Source organism: Chenopodium album, chromosome 11 (assembly GCF_948465745.1).
Source record: "Chenopodium album chromosome 11, dcCheAlbu1.1, whole genome shotgun sequence".
NCBI lineage: Eukaryota > Viridiplantae > Streptophyta > Magnoliopsida > Caryophyllales > Amaranthaceae > Chenopodium > Chenopodium album.
This window is the reverse complement of record NC_137844.1, coordinates 59,307,309-59,323,979: the sequence shown is the minus strand read 5'-3', so window position 1 is coordinate 59,323,979 and position 16,671 is coordinate 59,307,309. Positions and strand designations below refer to the sequence as shown.

The 16,671-nt window shown below is 32.7% G+C and overlaps 2 protein-coding genes across 2 annotated transcripts; both read right to left on the bottom strand.

Annotated features, from left to right (window-relative positions):
• Window positions 1-1,288: 1,288 nt before the first annotated feature.
• LOC145569474 (pectin acetylesterase 8-like) lies at window positions 1,289-5,643 on the bottom strand. Its single transcript, XM_081628817.1, has 13 exons — window positions 5,388-5,643; window positions 4,979-5,091; window positions 4,629-4,711; window positions 4,116-4,245; window positions 3,913-3,992; window positions 3,685-3,771; window positions 3,472-3,596; window positions 3,323-3,383; window positions 3,174-3,227; window positions 3,014-3,091; window positions 2,382-2,487; window positions 2,049-2,194; window positions 1,289-1,674 (listed from the first exon to the last, which is right to left on the bottom strand). The coding sequence occupies exons 1-13, from the start codon at window positions 5,414-5,416 to the stop codon at window positions 1,567-1,569; spliced, it is 1,200 nt and encodes a 399-aa protein (XP_081484943.1). The 5' UTR covers window positions 5,417-5,643; the 3' UTR covers window positions 1,289-1,566.
• Window positions 5,644-8,018: 2,375 nt separating this feature from the next.
• LOC145569473 (carbon catabolite repressor protein 4 homolog 4-like) lies at window positions 8,019-14,904 on the bottom strand. Its single transcript, XM_081628816.1, has 10 exons — window positions 14,665-14,904; window positions 13,753-13,853; window positions 12,932-12,972; window positions 11,713-11,762; window positions 10,854-10,923; window positions 10,597-10,718; window positions 9,495-9,628; window positions 8,924-9,074; window positions 8,644-8,791; window positions 8,019-8,487 (listed from the first exon to the last, which is right to left on the bottom strand). Exons 1-10 carry the CDS (start codon window positions 14,715-14,717, stop codon window positions 8,179-8,181), a joined length of 1,179 nt encoding a protein of 392 aa, XP_081484942.1. The 5' UTR covers window positions 14,718-14,904; the 3' UTR covers window positions 8,019-8,178.
• Window positions 14,905-16,671: the final 1,767 nt, after the last annotated feature.

Genomic DNA, 16,671 nt, shown 5'->3' with positions numbered 1-16,671 from the left:
TCATCAATTTGTTAAATGGTGATTATGCCTTTTGACATTATAGCACCCAACAAAATTAACAAAACATGCATAGCATAGAAGCACCAATAAATGCGTGATATATGGGCATATTGGAAATCTGATATCTGCCAGTTGGTTCATCAAGATTTATATGACCAACCTATGTTTTATGGGCCAACCCTTAGGTGGGGTCCTTTCTCATATCATATCTAAGTGGTGACATTTTAACTAAATCCTAACTAAATTAAGTCAGTTCAAGTTGCAGTTTCAACCACTGCAATTTATGGCCAAAATCACTTGTAAATCATAAAGTACAATTAAATTTAATAGGAGTATTATTGTAGCATATTGTAACACTAACTTCATTTGAAATTAGTCATCTCTGGCTATAGTCATTTGAGATAGGCAAGTTTAAATGAAGGTAACAACAAACTGTTACATTATTGGATATTTATCGTGTATGAGGAAGTATTACGTCTCAAGAAACATCAATAAGATACAAATTATGACTAGATAGTAGATACAATGGTAAGATAAGTATAGGAGAAATAGTAGGAAATAGTTACACCAAATGTAAACAACAGTAAGATAACAGTAAGGTCCATAACGTCAATATTCTATACAAAAAACTAATCACTAATCACTATTGCCTTTGCATGCTACTTGCTTTTCTTAATGTTCAAATTGATCAAATACATCTAATTACACAAATACACACCACACCATTACAATCACTAATTCACCATCACTATTTTACCTAGTGTCAAATCATATGAGCATTCAAGCATTAATGTTGAAGATATGTAAGTAGTGAACTAATTGGATACTCAAGTTTGGGATACATCTACATCATATCTCTTTTCAAAGTACCATGTGCCTTGTTTATATAGCATTAAACATCTTCAAGGAAAAAAAGGACTTTTGATACAATCCTTTCCATTGAATTGCCTAATACAACTTCATGAAAGCACAATAAAGCTATTTTTGTCACCTAATGATTATGGGACTTTAGATTATACTACTATATTTTTATTTTGTATTTTACAAATTACCTTTTCAACAAGTGTCTTTCACAAAATTTCTGTAAAAAAAAAAAGTGTCATTCACAAATTACTCTTAAAGTTTAGGAATTAGCTTGATGAATTCAAATTCAACTAAAAAACTTGTGCCACCTATTTTTCCTTTTAACTATTTACGATTTTTAATTTTTTTTTATTTTTTATTAATTGAGTCCGTTGTACAGTCAATCCTCTTCTATGAAAAAATTGATCTTCAGCATGAAATTGAATTAAATCCAATTTTTTTTTCATGTAATATAATCCAAATAGATCAAATAATGTATAGTGGTACATGATGAATGATAACTCAAGTATACAATTACAAGACAATTTCACTTATTATGCAACTTAGTTGCCTTACTTGCCTAAAACTATATATGATCGGCTTAATTGATGCATATATTGGACATATATATATGCATACATGATTTTGATAAACTATGTCGTGTTTTGTATAGCATCTTGTTCCATGGAGTTGTATCCAAAAGAAGAGATCATTCTATGTATATTATTCGAACACACGGTTGTGACAAGTTTTGTCACAAGGGTAGGGGCAATCGATCTTCTGAAATGGTTTCCGATCATAAAACCAGTCACCCACTGCTTTTGAAATAGTCTGCAAGAATGTAACATTAATAAGATTGAGAATTGCGTACTCACTCTGTACAAAATTAGTTGTCATATTATCCTAACATCTAGTAAAAACAGGATACATTATCAATTTTATTTATTTTTGGTTAAATACATTATCAATTTACTAACATAATATACCATGTATAATAGTTGTGTTATGTCTATTTCTTATCTTTTCTTATGCAACAACCTAGCTTTGTGGGAAAATGATCAAACATAAACCAATAAACCATTATTTTTTATTGGATTTTATTTTACTTTATATCCTTAACTAATACGTTGCATAGGTGACTATTAGTTAGTTAGTTTTAGACTATGATATTATATATAAACAGGGGAGTCTAAGTCTCATCATACCGTGCCATCTAACAAGGGAGAGTCATTCCTTAGCCATGTCTCTTGGGTTCCAGATTGGCAATGGCTGTAGCAAGAGTTGATATACCACCCCCTAGAGGGTGAGTTTCCGAGGGATGATAACGCGGCTAGGAAGTTTTGCCTAAAGCCTGAAACATTGTACGAAGTTCAAGTTTATAATTGTGTAATCTATAATCAATAGTCAATCATTCAGTAGTTATGCTTTTGTAATAAGAAAGTGATAAGCTTAATCTTCTTATTTGTTTCTCTACATCTCTTGCATTGGTTTCTAATACTCGAGTTTGTTCCAATTTTTATTGAGTATATCTGAGTTACCTTGCAATGTTTGAAGCTGACTGTCTGAACACTTGAGTATATCACCCTTGCAGTCGCGCCATGTCCCATGGCGATCAGCAACGCCTGGTGCTAACGTATTCTTTATCTGCAGCAGTAAAATCATCATGAATTCAATTACTTGGGATGTCTTAAGTCCCTTGTTCAAATTTATTTTGGTGTGAACTGAGCTAACTAGCCCTTATATGTACTTATACGGTTATTCTTCACGAAACTTATATATTACGACGTTTTTTCTAAGGCAATGCATATATATGAACGTTGTACTTGTTTTAGGTAGTTGCTACTTTTGTTTATCTTCGTACATTAGGAATTTTTCGAACACATGGTTTGGAGAAGTTATATTCACACAGATTTATCATTCCACAACAAAAACAGCACATCAGTCATTTTCTAAGAAAGTGTATATGATGCTTTTGATTTCTACTTTATAGCACATGCCCTTGTTCAATTATTAGCTCAGCATAAAAGTTCACAATTATAGTACATTTCAAACATGATCACATCAAACACATTTACGAATTTTTTTTTTTTTTTGTCTTCTCCCAAATGTACCTTTCGCAATTAGAATAAGACAAGGAATATTAAAAAATACGAAGTATATATGAGCAAACCTGCCATGAATCATAAGCTGCATTCAGTAAAAACAGCGGTGTTTGGATCCCCCTTGCAGCATACTCAGGGAAGAAGCACTGCAAAATGGTTGATACTTAAGTCCTATTATCAGATACACTAAAGCTAATACCTTGCTTAACCAAAATCAATTGTGCTTACGAGTTTAGGATCAAATTTTGAGGTGCAGGATGTAGGCAAGTTTTTTGCAGATCCCTAACATAAAAACACAAACAATAAGATTCTATCAAAAATAAAACAAAATTCAAGGTTTATTTGTGTAACAAACTTTGGGATGGAGAGAATTATACATGTGTAGTGACAACTTCAGCAAATACTTCTTGAATATGTGATGCTCCAGAGATATCCTTGCTGTCAAAAATGACCAAATTCAGTCAGTTTTCAGAAAAAAATTCAGAAAACAGATGTGAAATGGTTAGAGAGATTTCAAGAATCCTACGCGTTAATGAAGAAACTGGCATCAGAGAAACATTTCACTTTGGCACCGGAAGGTAGCATAGCTCGGAAGTTATCACATTGCAGTATAACACCTAGTCCACCAGCAGAGCACCCACCAAAAATTGCCTGCATTTACCAGATTTTTTAGTGTAAGTTTCTCGAAGTATTAGTGATTATAATGCAAAAATGTTAAAAATCAATGGGAAAATCATACATTTTTAGCATTCTTCATTCCTTTAGCTAATAATTCATCCAAAATTGCCCTCAAAAGTCTTGCTCCTCTGTAGTAAACTTTAGCCTTCTGCTCATTTAACATCGAAAAAATTCAAATTAAATTGTTACAAAATATGAATTATACATCATAAGTAAGCTTTTTTTTTTTAGACAGAGGATCGTAAGTAAGCTTGGACAATAATATAGTGAAGTTTTAGAAATTACATACTGGATCAACAGCTTCAACATCTCCTGTGTAAGATGATCCATCACAGTATCGAATCTTAATTCGATTCCAATTATAAAAGTCTAGCAATCACAACAACGCGTCTTAGAATTATTATTAACCATATAATAGAAGCAGAATCAAGAAAATTATACTACAATCTACAAAGTATATATGAATATCATTAGGAAGTGAACATATAGTACCAGGGCTGTACTTTGCCTGATTGCTTAGTATCCCGGAGAAAGTATATTGTTTTGTCATTAACTTAGACGAACCTAGACGAGTTTTGGTACGCTCTAGGCAAGTCGTTGCATTGTTGCACCATGCTCCTCCCTAGCCAAACCAAGAGAAATTACATATACTACACCAAATATCTTATTACATACATTGTGTATTATATAGCACATTGTTACAATTAAAATTGAATTAGTGGCCTTGTTGCAGCTTATTGTATAAGGCATTAAAGTTGCATGCATCTAACCTTCAAAATCATGATTTTGCATAAGTAATTATTCTTTTAATCTATCATCATCATTTTGTGCTCCATAGCAGGATGCAAGTCTTATTACTAGTAGTAACAAGGTTGCGTGCTTCTAAACCACTAGTACACTATGCATGCTGAAACAGTGATATTGTATATAAAATGGTTTTTTTTGTTTTTTTTAACATATATGTAAATAAATAATTACCACATAAATTAATAAAAGGGTACAAACCTCCATATGAATCAACCAGTTATCAACACCAGCTCCAAATCCCTTGTCAAAATGGTAAGCTGGTGGACTCCCATCTAAGCAAACTGCATAAAATTACATTTTTCTTAAAAATTTATCTTTATGTTAAAGAAATCTTTCTTATTACAATAATACCACCTTACAATGGCACCCTCGTGGGCTCACATATTCCTCTTAATATTGAGGGGAAAGAATTTGAAAAAATGAGCCAATGGTAAATCCCTTAAAATAACACCACATCGGCAATGTTACTATAATAGTAAGTCAGTAACTACGACTTTACGAGTTTAGTAAAGCTAGAACAAAAGACAGTAAATTGACTTATGACTTACCACCTCCTTTAGCAACAGCATCTTGAACAAAAGTTATTGGAACTTGAAAACCATTCACTCCCAACAACATTAGAACACAAACTAGAAACTGAAACCATATTGAATAACACATCCTGTTTCACAACAAAAAACACAAAACTTGTTAAATTCCAATCAAAATTTAATCAATATATATATATAATATATATATATTATATATATATATATATATATATATGCAGAATCTATTTCAAAAGAAATTAAAGCTTACTAAACATTTGAGAAGAAAACTACTAAATTAGCTAAAATAATTAGTCTAAAATTAAGATAGAAATCTATTTCAAAAGAAATTAAAGCTTACTAAACATTTGAGAAGAAAACTACTAAATTAGCTAAAATAATTAGTCTAAAATTAAGATAGAAAAAGTACCTGAAATGAGGTTTGCTTAATGAAGCCATTGGAGCTTAAAGGAACTTGTAGTGCTCACTATAAAAGGAAATTGCCTAGAATAATAATACAAAAAAAAAAAAAGAAAAAAGAAAAAGAAAAAGAAAATAGAGATGTTCTTTTCTTTACAAATAGTTAAAGTAGCTAATAGCTATTGGTTTTTAGCTGAGAAGACAAGAACCAAAGATGTAAAATTACAGTATTATTTTATACTGCAATAATCTGTTTCATAGGAAAAAGTCAAATATTTATTAGCTTTTTCCTCTGACTTAAAAGTGTGTTACAAATAAATAAATTTCTACTTAAATATACAGTGTTTTCAAATTAGTTTTATACTGTATTGATTGACATTTGTTTGCATTTGCTCCTTTGGGATATTTAAGATGGATGTATCATTGTATTGGCTATATCTCTTTGTAGGGCTAACTATTACTTAAACTAAGATAAGTGATTACCCTATCAATTTGAAGAAGATGTACAAAATATAGAAATCAACTTAATTTTATGAATGTTGTTTAAGAAGTCTATAAATTTTATGACTTTGTTATATTCACTTGATTTTACGTACATGAACGAACTCTCATGATTGTTATTGGTCAAACTTAATTTTACCGTTTAAAACTAATAACAATTAATGGATCAAATCGAATTATATTTTTACTGATATGTATAGAAGCCTAAAGCTCCCTCTCTATTTCTCTAATCTAACTCTACACCTCACTTGATTAGGCTTGCTAGAACATTAATTGCTTACTTAAAACTTAGATACACATGCTTCATATGTCTTAAATCTAGTACTAATTTAATGTGACTTATCATGAATAAACTGACAAAGTATCAATGGTTTATTGTGGTCCTTTTTTCTTTTTCTTTTTCTTCTTTTTTTTTTTTTTTTTTTTTTTTTTTTTATCTTTTGAAATTGTTAGATCTAAAAAGTTAGGCATTTTAAGCTTTGTCAAAAAAAAAATTAGGCACTCCATGCGTAATAGTTCTACTGTGCCTAATTGTTAACTAAATTTGTAACAAATTTTAAACTTAAAAAATATCTAATTTATTTGTCGAAAAAAAAAGTATTACTATAATTATATGTGCTAAAGATTTGTTTGATTATCAATTTTGGTCGTGATACTTCCAACTGTGAGCGCCCGTACATAAAAGAGAGATTAAACCTTAAACTAAGGTTAGATAATCACGGATGAAAAATAAAAGCTTTAAGTAAAGCATCCAATCTAACAATTAAAAGTGTATGTGGTACTACTAGAAACAAATCACCTCCACTTTTATTCAATTTTGGTTGTTGAAATCTCTTTCTCTACGTACATGGCAATTTTGACAAAGATAGCTAAGAAAACAACCACATAGGTGGACATTGTATTGGATCACTTTCGTCTATTTTCCAATTTGCTGTCAACCTTTATTAGGGACTCAATCATAGGCTCATAGCGATTACGGAGTAGCTCTTTATTTAATTTTCTAAACTACAACATCAAATAAATTATAATATCAACATGGATAAAAAGATGTTAATAATTATGCAATGACATTTGATATATATAAACTCAAATTAATGCAAGTATTGAAAAAAACTAGTATCGTAGCATATATGAGTATATGACAAACCAGCACAATCACATGTAACTAAGTAAGAAAATCACTTGCGTGGTTTTCTGATATTCAATCAACATTATATCCATGGAAATATTAGGTTCAATGAGATTGATCATTTTCTAGATTCGTTAGAGGCTTGCCATAATAAATAACGTCTTTGAACTCATTTTGACCAAACACATTAAAAATATTCTCCATAACTATGCCCCCATCTCTCAATTATAGAGTAAGAACCCTATTCCGAAAGCAAATACTCCTGTTTTTCCGTCATGTATTCTTAACCATTGATCTATCGGACCGACCGAGTAGTTTCGGATAAGCAAACATGAGAGGTTCCATTGGACATGAATGAACAAAAACATGGGCAGAAGGTGGGGTGGATTTAGGCACATGGCATGAAGTAATGATAGTATGTGACAATGTTTAACGCGTTAGTACCGACACTCTTAAAAAACAGGAATATCAGCGCAAATCTACGCCGCCTTAGACTTGACCCTTGTTCTGTTGATTTCCCACTTAGCTGTACATCAATTTTATTCATGCTGCATTTATCTTTGTCAACCACTAATCCTTGTTCTCTGTCTTTTTTTTTTTTTTTTAGGAGGGTACAGTGTATCAAATTATTAGCACACTAGAGCTGATCAAGAATCAGGAGTGGTCTGGCTTGTCTTGACCCGAATAACAACCTGGGTTTGCGCCGAAATTTTGGGCTGGTTTTTTTGAAAATTAAACATGGATTGGGCAGGCCAAAAGTAAAGATTTGGTTATGATTTCACTATGTACCGAAATGACTAGAAAAGCCTACTTTATCCGCTAATACGGGTTGGGGATGAATGATCGACCCAAACGCAAGACCGGCATGATGCATTGGACTTAAATTAGCCAAAGCGTAGCCCAACAACCTCAAACTAGTCAAAAATTTTGAGATGATTTTCTTCTTTGTCTAGAGCTAACAACCATGTTTTTAGTGTAGTTCATACAAGAAATGAGACAATTAAAATGAGTGCAAAAATTTGTCTGTATTGTACTAAAGGCAAACTTGTATATATTGTCAAAATCAATTACTGTATTGTCTAGCATGGTTTGGAAAAAAAAAAAAAAATTTGAACCCAATTTAATCATGAGAAAATGAAAAGAAATCTAGAAGCAAAGAGAACAGGTAGTATTATTGTGTATGGACTTGAAATTCTGCACCAATGGGAAGGTGATCACTGGGATGCTGATAGTTTGGGAGCCCACCAGCCACAGAGGGAGAGTCTTCATCAGGAAGTTCTAAGAAGCTCACAGGCTGTATGCAACCGGAAGGAGAAAAGAAAATGTAATCCAAAGTACCTGTAAAGCCAGGGGTGCAGTTGGTGAATGCTGGTTCTCCTCTTGTGCAGGCATAGACGCTGCTCAAAGGAATGGGCAATTCATCAGGACATTCAACCGTAGACTCCGAGGAAGAGCTGCCGGAAATTAGGTAATTGTACACCTGATAGACAAAAGGGAATAAACATTCAGGTTTTAACCCAATAAGCGGCAGTGGCAGAACTCCTAACTGTTAGGTAAACTGATAGCAGAAGGAATTCATACAAAATTTTCTGAAAAAATTATAAACGCATAAAGTAGAAAAGTTGACAAATCCTACCTGATCTCCTGGGGTAGAGTTGAAGTCGCCAGTCACAATAACAGAAGGAATACATTCAAACTTTTCTGAAGCTAGAGTTTTGAATTGGTCTAAACGCGACAGTAGATATTTAGCTTGAGCTAGCTTTACATCAGCCCATTTTGGATCCCTGGAATAGATGACAGCCATTCAATAATATCAGAGGAATTTTTTTTCTCGGAGGTAAGAATGCTAGTCAAAGTAGATACATACAAGCCAAAGTAAATCAAATAATCAGAGACTGAAAAATGAGTCAACATACCAATACAAATGTGTATTTGCAATAATAATAAGATGCTGAGAATGGTTCTTTAGTCTAAATGCAGCCAAAATTCCAACACAATCGCGTTTTAGTCTCACACGAGGATCATTAGGGTCTCCACGGTCGTTTTCAGCACCTTTCTCTGTCGAACCTGAAAATCCACAAAACACGTTAAATGGAAGTATTAAAAAACCCTAGAGTGAAGTAATGTTAACATATTTGATGTGGGTGGATATTAGAAACAGAGAACCTAATGAAAACTACAGCTAAAAAAATTAATACTCCGTAGAAGATTCCACATCTTAATTTATCCCTCATTCACTTACACTCTCCATAATATAGCCGCAAGAACATTTGGGAGAGAAATCACTTTAACAGCCATTTAGGTCCAGAACAGCAAGAGGGATCTCAGATGAAAATTGGGGTTATGGATCAAGAAAGATTAGATGAATAAGGTGATACAGGGGAATTTAGAAGAAATGATAAGAATGGGATTTACAAAAATTGGAAAGTAATTAGAATAGCAAGAGTGGATATCATAATTAGAGAGGAAACCAAAAATAATAATAACCTTGGGTTTCTTCAGCATTTGCATTTCCTCCAGCAACTGACACAGCACTATCCATCACTCTACTATTTGTTTCGTCGTCAATAGATTTCACTAGATCATTATATTCAATATTTTCTTGTAAGACCAACTCTGCACTGGAGCACGCCAAAAGCTAAGATAAAGAAATAGTATACAGGGAAAAACACAACATAGACTACCAAAAAATGAGATAAGAATAGGTATACCAAAAAGGCTGCAACACTAAGAATGATCTTTTTTTTTGGTAAGTCACTAAGAAAGATTTTAAATATACGAGTAGACTATGACAAAGGCAGAGTTTTTTGCTCAAAGATTAGGGTAAGAACATATTCATCTTTCTATCCAAAACCCACCAGTAGCTAGGTGTCTGCAGAGTATATAATATAAATTAAATGGAAAAGGTAAATAGAATTTGGTATACTCTATGCTGTCAAATATACACACCATAGTCTGTGCCATTAGAAGAGCAGGACCAACAAACAGAAATATGTTTTGTGCACATGTGATCCACAAGACAACAACTAGCATAATTATCACTATAACAAAGATCAATATTGAGCTTCGCAAAAAAATTAACAAGTGCTTGAATAAAATACACTCTTAATGATATCTGGTTTCATGAACTATAAGAAACAATTCCGAATTTGTGTTCATGAAATCATGACATCATTTGCCAAAAATAATGGTCATGACATCACGTCTACCAACAACCAAACTACATAAAATTTGGACGAAAGTGTTTTATGAGGATTCTATAATTTTTCCATCACTAAAAAAGGTAATAAGTATTTGTTTAAGAAATCGTTCATGCAACAACAAGCTCAAGTGATTCCAACATTTGAATTTCATAAAACAAGATGACTTGTACCAACCTATAAGCTTTTAACTTCCACTCTCAATTTTTTAAGCACATTTACCACAACAATACACCATCCATCATGTGGATTGGGTACAGCTTAGGAGCCTTAATACACACTGAACATGCAACTAACAAATTAAAGCTAAGTAGCAGAAAATCAAATATGATATCGGCTTGATTATCTTAGATTAGGAAAAAACATAGGAATCAGACAGCACCATGTACCTGGTCAGCTTATAAAAGATTCCACACCCGTCACGCTTTTGGCCACTCCTTTGAATATAGATGCTTGAGTATCCAAGTTGTTCCATATTGCCTCTATAAAAGCTATCATACTCATCTAACTCCTGATTTGGCCAGAACAATAACAATTGGAAAAAGAAAAAAAAAATAATAAGTTGGGAAACACATTGCAGCTTTTAACAGCATTAGATATAAGAGATGAAACACGAACTATTGTTGTCACAGAGAAGCTAAAGGACCTGTAAGCAGAGAAAGTCGGCATCAAAATCTCCTAAAACAGTTAAAACAGCTTTGGAACGAGCCTTCCATCTGCAAATACACAAGACCAACCTTCAGTTAAAATTTACTGCTTGGACTTGGATAGAAGTGTGAGAACTTAGTTTTGTTAAAATTAGCACTTACTACGATGCAAGTTATCTCTCCTTTTGATTCTCATCAATTATCATCTATTTCTCAATAAATCCATAGCTTTTAGTCATTTGACTTCTTTCTATCTTTACACCATGCAGCCCTAAAGTTATATCCAGCCCTTATGTTAGATCCATCTACCATGGTAACCCCAGAACAATCAGTCTCAAATTCAGTAATGCCACATTCTTAATTTTATAACTCGTCACGCAGTTCATAGAAGAAGATTTTATCGTCAAATGCTTAAGCAAATCATTCGGAACAAGAACTTCAAAAAATTAAAAACTATAGATATACATAAAAGAGTAAAAACAAAAACCCTCCTTGAAAGAAAGTTCATGAGAAAACGATAAGAAACACTTTAAATAAAGCCAGCATGTTTGACATAATACAGTTGAGCTTCATGAATCAACACCTAGGGTTAATGGTGACATTAAGGTATATAATAGAAAAAAACTCCTTCAACTTTCTAATGTTGTACTAATGCATTTTATCTGCCACACAGCTCATTATTCCCATTAATAATAGCAAACAAAATTAATGCACATATACAACTAGATACTTGAGAAAAAATTCACATATATTGACAAAATTGGCCATGTACAACAGCATGGATGCATATTATTTAATTACCAACAGATGCAGGATTAAACACCCAATAAATAACCATAATTCAGATAGTTAAGTTACCTGAGGCAAGGTTTCGGGGAGTGTGGAAAATAGGAACTCTTCACAAATACCTACAAAACGGAATCAAATATAAAATCACACAATGAAAACCATAACTGTCCTTTCTTACAAGAGGGTAAGCAAGTTAGTGAGATTTACATTTGACATCACCTAATCATATTCCAACCAATCATATAGGTTGACAAACAACTGACTACCATTATTATTACCTGGAATCACTGCAGGGCTAAGAGACATAGCAGTGAGACTGTTCTTTCAACTCTCAATTCCAGTTCAGAGGGGGGAGGAGGGGGGCACAACCGCACAAACAAATGTAAATGAAGAATGTAGGGAAAGTAGTAGGCAAACAGACATTTATAAAGAATACAAATCTGTTTTAATTGAAGTATGTACAAGAATTATACAAACAAAATTTACAGGAGACAGTGTCAAGCTGTAAATCTGTCAAGAAGTATAATAACTTGTTGATCCTGAGATTTTTTGTGGGCGATAAAAGAAAAATGAAAGTTGAAAATTTTGTCATAATTCCTCTCCACATAATCCCAAGGGAGGAAGGTGAGAAGTCCACAGTTTCTTACTGATGCACCAGTAGCTCATTTTGGATAAGTATTTATTGAATTTTAGTCAAATTTCTGTAGTACAAGTTCTCCATCAACTTATATGATCTACGCCTTTTTCAATAGTTCAATACAAAGCAGTAATACAATTTATATTGAAGTTCTAGTAAAAACAACCTTTCAGTTATCGCAGGCTGCATACATCCATTTTGCCCAACCTCCTTTAGAGGAAAGCCTGCTTACAGACATTGGGATTATGTTAAGGTTGATTTTGTAGCGGTTCTTCGTTAACAAAATGCAAGGTTACTATAGCAAAACATAACATATGCAGACATGCAGTTTGCAAGTTATCCTTAATGAAACTTCTAACTCATGACCAGCTACAAACATAAGCAGTAAGCAAAATAGCAAACTTTCACTCAGAAGCTACGTTACTCAGACTGGGTAATCACGACCAACAGGAGTGCACATCCCGGTGTCCGATTCCCCATGTCAATTGTCCAAGATCCAGTACAAGTACTTAAGGTGAAATGAAGAGTCCCCGTTCAAAAAAAAAAAAGGTGAAATGAAGAGTCCGAGTAACATAGCTTAGAATTGATAAACACTAAGATAAGGAATTTCTTCAACTCCGTATTTGTCAATAATTAAAGCACACCACATACCTGTGCCAAAATATTATATGATACAACACTGAATTTGTATGCTGCAATACAAAAAAGGCATGCCAGTCAGACACAAGTCACATAAGATACTCAGACTAAAAAATAGGATGGTATTATAATTGCAATTTCTTGATAAATTCCAAAAAAAAAAAAAAAAAAAAAAAAAAAAAAAAAAAGAAGGTGGGGCAATAGTAAGAGTAAGTTGCCTTGACATGGTTTACATAAAAGTTCCAGTGATAGTGACCAGCATGATCGGCGGTTAGGAATCTAAAGTCAAAAGGTAGAAAGCCCAAAACAAACCAAAAAAAAAAAAAAGTGCTTGGCATACGGTACTGCACAAGTATTAACCCATAAGGAAGGCTAAAATAGATAGCCAATAATTTCATCAAAATATCATAAAATGCCAGAATTCATTTCTTGTTAACTTGTTTCAGGAAAAAATGCCCATGAAAGAAAACAACGATAGATTCTTTACTATCTTCTGAGGATGGTATCAATAATACGTTTAAGAATTGGAGACTTTCTCTTACGAGCAATCAAGATGAGTGAAGTTAAACTGCTAATCACAAAGCATGGCTAGGAGATGAAACTAATCAGGCTCCCCACTGGGCCCATTTCGGTCAGACAAAATTTAAATTTATATTACGTGTCAGATTTTCAGTTCAGTGCTTAACACGTTATCAGTTCAGAATATCCATGTCATCAAAAACTTGTTACACTTATGAAATACTGATTTACACTCTTTACAGGATTAATGAATTATGCCCCATATCTTGAATTGGCAGACTTGATTTCTAGGATAATGTAAAGCACAAACATACCTTCAGAGCTGCTGATCGAAGTGATTTTACTTTGCTCCACAGGAACAAATTTAGGACACAATGGTACCGCTTCCACAGACATTGTGGCAAAATTAGGAAATCTGAATGAAAATCAATTATATGGAATGATTTCAGATATATAATAGGATGTTGAACGAATATCAACAACAGCAGTTACATTACATCTACTGCTGAACTACTGCATCAACAATCAATTTGAGGCATATAAGTGAAACAATTGGATTAGACATCTGAGTTGAAATAACAATTTAGACTCATCAATTCAAGTTACTTGATAATAAGGGAAGAAAACTGGCTAGAACCTACGGAGTACTATAAAAGGGCCAATCTAATCATCCTTTCAGATGCAGCACATCACACTAGAGCTTACTAAAGTAGCACGAACCTAATCATCCTTACAAATGTACATCACATCAGACTTTACTATATAAGCATAAACCTAATCATCCTATTGAATGTATTGCATTAGCCATCAAATCAATAGAAACACAAGAATAAGAAAAATAATTCAACTGTATGCAACACTGGTCAAGCTCATTTTTGTAGTGGTTTCATTAAGTTCATGTCTTTCATTTTCTTCTTTCCCATACTTCCTCTTTTCATAAAATTGATTCAATCAATTTAAAGCCAGGCCAATGTCACCAGATATCCCAATTGAAGAAATTAAAACTTATAAAAATATAAATTAAACAAAAAAAAATTCCAAACTTTCAATGTCAAGGGAAAAAAAAAACACACAACATTAGGAAAACCCATTAAAAATTAACAGCAAAAACCAAAATCAATGAAAACCCAGAAATGATAACAGCAAGAAAAGAGTATATATTAATCAAATTAAAAGAACATGAAAAATGCCAATAATCTGAAAGAAATAGAGAAAGAGAAATGGACCTTCGAGAAGAGGAAAAGGGTAAACGAGGAAACAAAGAAAGGGTCTTCAACATCAGTTTTGATTAAATTGATTAACTTTCTTCGAGTTTTCAGAATTATAAAAATGGGGTTATTTATTCAAAGGAGTTGGTGGCCGCCTGGGCTAATTGTGCTCTTCTGGAGATGAAAGTTTGCAAAAATGGTAAACTCTGTTCTTGAAATACTTGAACGTTTTCACAAATTGGGGAGTAGTAAGATTAATGAGTGTTCGGGATGCGCAAATTCGATCTTACATGCGAGTACATGATGTACATCCTAATCTTGATTAAATAATTTGTTCAGAATGATATTCGTGGTTCTTTTACTTATAAATGGTTTAGTCTTTTGTAAGCATAATGCATATCATGCTCTCGAGTGTATGATCTAAATTTCACGACAAAAGTGTTATAAAATTATGTTATGCTTTAGTTTGTAAATATTTCGAACCTAGGAGAATTATAAGCATAGAGTTTAGGTTAGTATGAAGTACTTAATATTTTGTGGAAGATCCATAATTATACGAAATATTTAGATTTAGGTTTTATTGAATTCAAAAGACTAATATATAGCTTCACCCTCTAAAATCCCACTAAGCAAACAAGAACAAAGCATGTTATGGAGCTTCAATCTTTTCATGTACTCAAGAAGTGTTTACTTGCTGGTCGTCTTCATTCAAAGTTTTGGCAATGTAAACATGATTCGAATGAACAAAAGTTGTAAGCTTGTAAGTTTTATAAAAAATAATGGTGGGTCATGTGTTTTAACAGAATCACGAATAAATTTATCATAATATCAAAGTTATGATTGTTATTTCCCCAGTTATTTTCTTATTAATTGAAGTTACGAAAAGATTACGTAGTACCATGACCCATGACTACATGTTAGAATACCTAATTAGCCTGACACTATCAAGTAAGGCTTGTAGAGGACTCCATGCCTTCCTCCATGGATTGAAAGGGTTTACTTGCTAAGCTAATTGCTACACTAAGCTAATTGTTAATTGCTAACATTTTATTAATACTAGATTACTATTTACTAGTTAATTGTTTAACCATAATGCTTCCAAATTCCTGTAAACTTACCAAATGAATTGAAGTCATACTGATTCATCCAACATGTGAAGCGCTAACGGTTTTTTTACAAAACAAATTTGGAAATCACCAACTAAACTTTAAGGAAAGTTTGTAAAGCATTTAAACTTCAATGGGCTGGGCCAGCTTGTTTGCAACTTATATCCATTGGCCCCAATAAGACATCTTAACACTGATTAATTAAATTATGTGACTATGAATATGATTATAATCTATTCTATGGGTGATGACAGTCCTTTTCATATAATATACAACTAATAGTCTAATACCATATATTCCGTAATATACAACTAATACAAGTATTTCGGGCCTGTTCACATTTGCTTAATTTCAGTTCATTTCAGTTCTAATCAGTTCAGTTCAGTTCAGTTCAGCTCTAATTAGTTCAGTTTCAGTTTAGCTCTTAATTTCCCTCTCTCATAAAATATTCATTTCAGCTCATTTCAGTTCAGTTCAGCTCCTAATTTCCCTCTCTCATAAAATATTCATTTCAGCTCAGTTCAGTTCAGCTCTAATCAGTTCAGTTCAGTTCCAGCTCCAATTAGTTCAGCTCAGTTCAGTAAATGTGAACAGACCCTTCGTAATAGTTTATGATTTGATCAATTTTTAATATTTGAAAATCAATGCGAGGAAAAGTGGAAAACCATTGTTACGTGTTCGTAATAGCCAATTGATTTAGATATTGCGAGTCTAACTGATACTTTGATAGTGTAAAACTAATTATAGGATTTCAATTATCAACTTAATATCGGAATTGGTTTGTAATACAACTATCAGCAAAGCAACATTTATTATTTGTTAATACTTCATGATAATTAGAAACAGAGGTAGTACATACATTAGAACTTACTTAAGCCATGCAAAAACAATGATTCTTGTTATATCTCGTACTACTGTA

Excerpts from the sequence above, each read along its gene's own strand:
- LOC145569473 (XM_081628816.1), bottom strand. The coding sequence starts at position 14,717 with ATGTTGAAGACCCTTTCTTTGTTTCCTCGTTTACCCTTTTCCTCTTCT. Across the intron at positions 10,924-11,712 it reads TCCCCGAAACCTTGCCTCAG|ATGGAAGGCTCGTTCCAAAG; the intron begins GTAACTTAACTA and ends GTGTATTTGCAG. Across the intron at positions 8,792-8,923 it reads GCAAATACACATTTGTATTG|GGATCCAAAATGGGCTGATG; the intron begins GTATGTTGACTC and ends CATCTATTCCAG.
- LOC145569474 (XM_081628817.1), bottom strand. The coding sequence starts at position 5,416 with ATGGCTTCATTAAGCAAACCTCATTTCAG. Across the intron at positions 5,092-5,387 it reads TTAAGCAAACCTCATTTCAG|GATGTGTTATTCAATATGGT; the intron begins GTACTTTTTCTA and ends GTTGTGAAACAG. Across the intron at positions 2,195-2,381 it reads TCAGCTTCAAACATTGCAAG|GCTTTAGGCAAAACTTCCTA; the intron begins GTAACTCAGATA and ends ACAATGTTTCAG.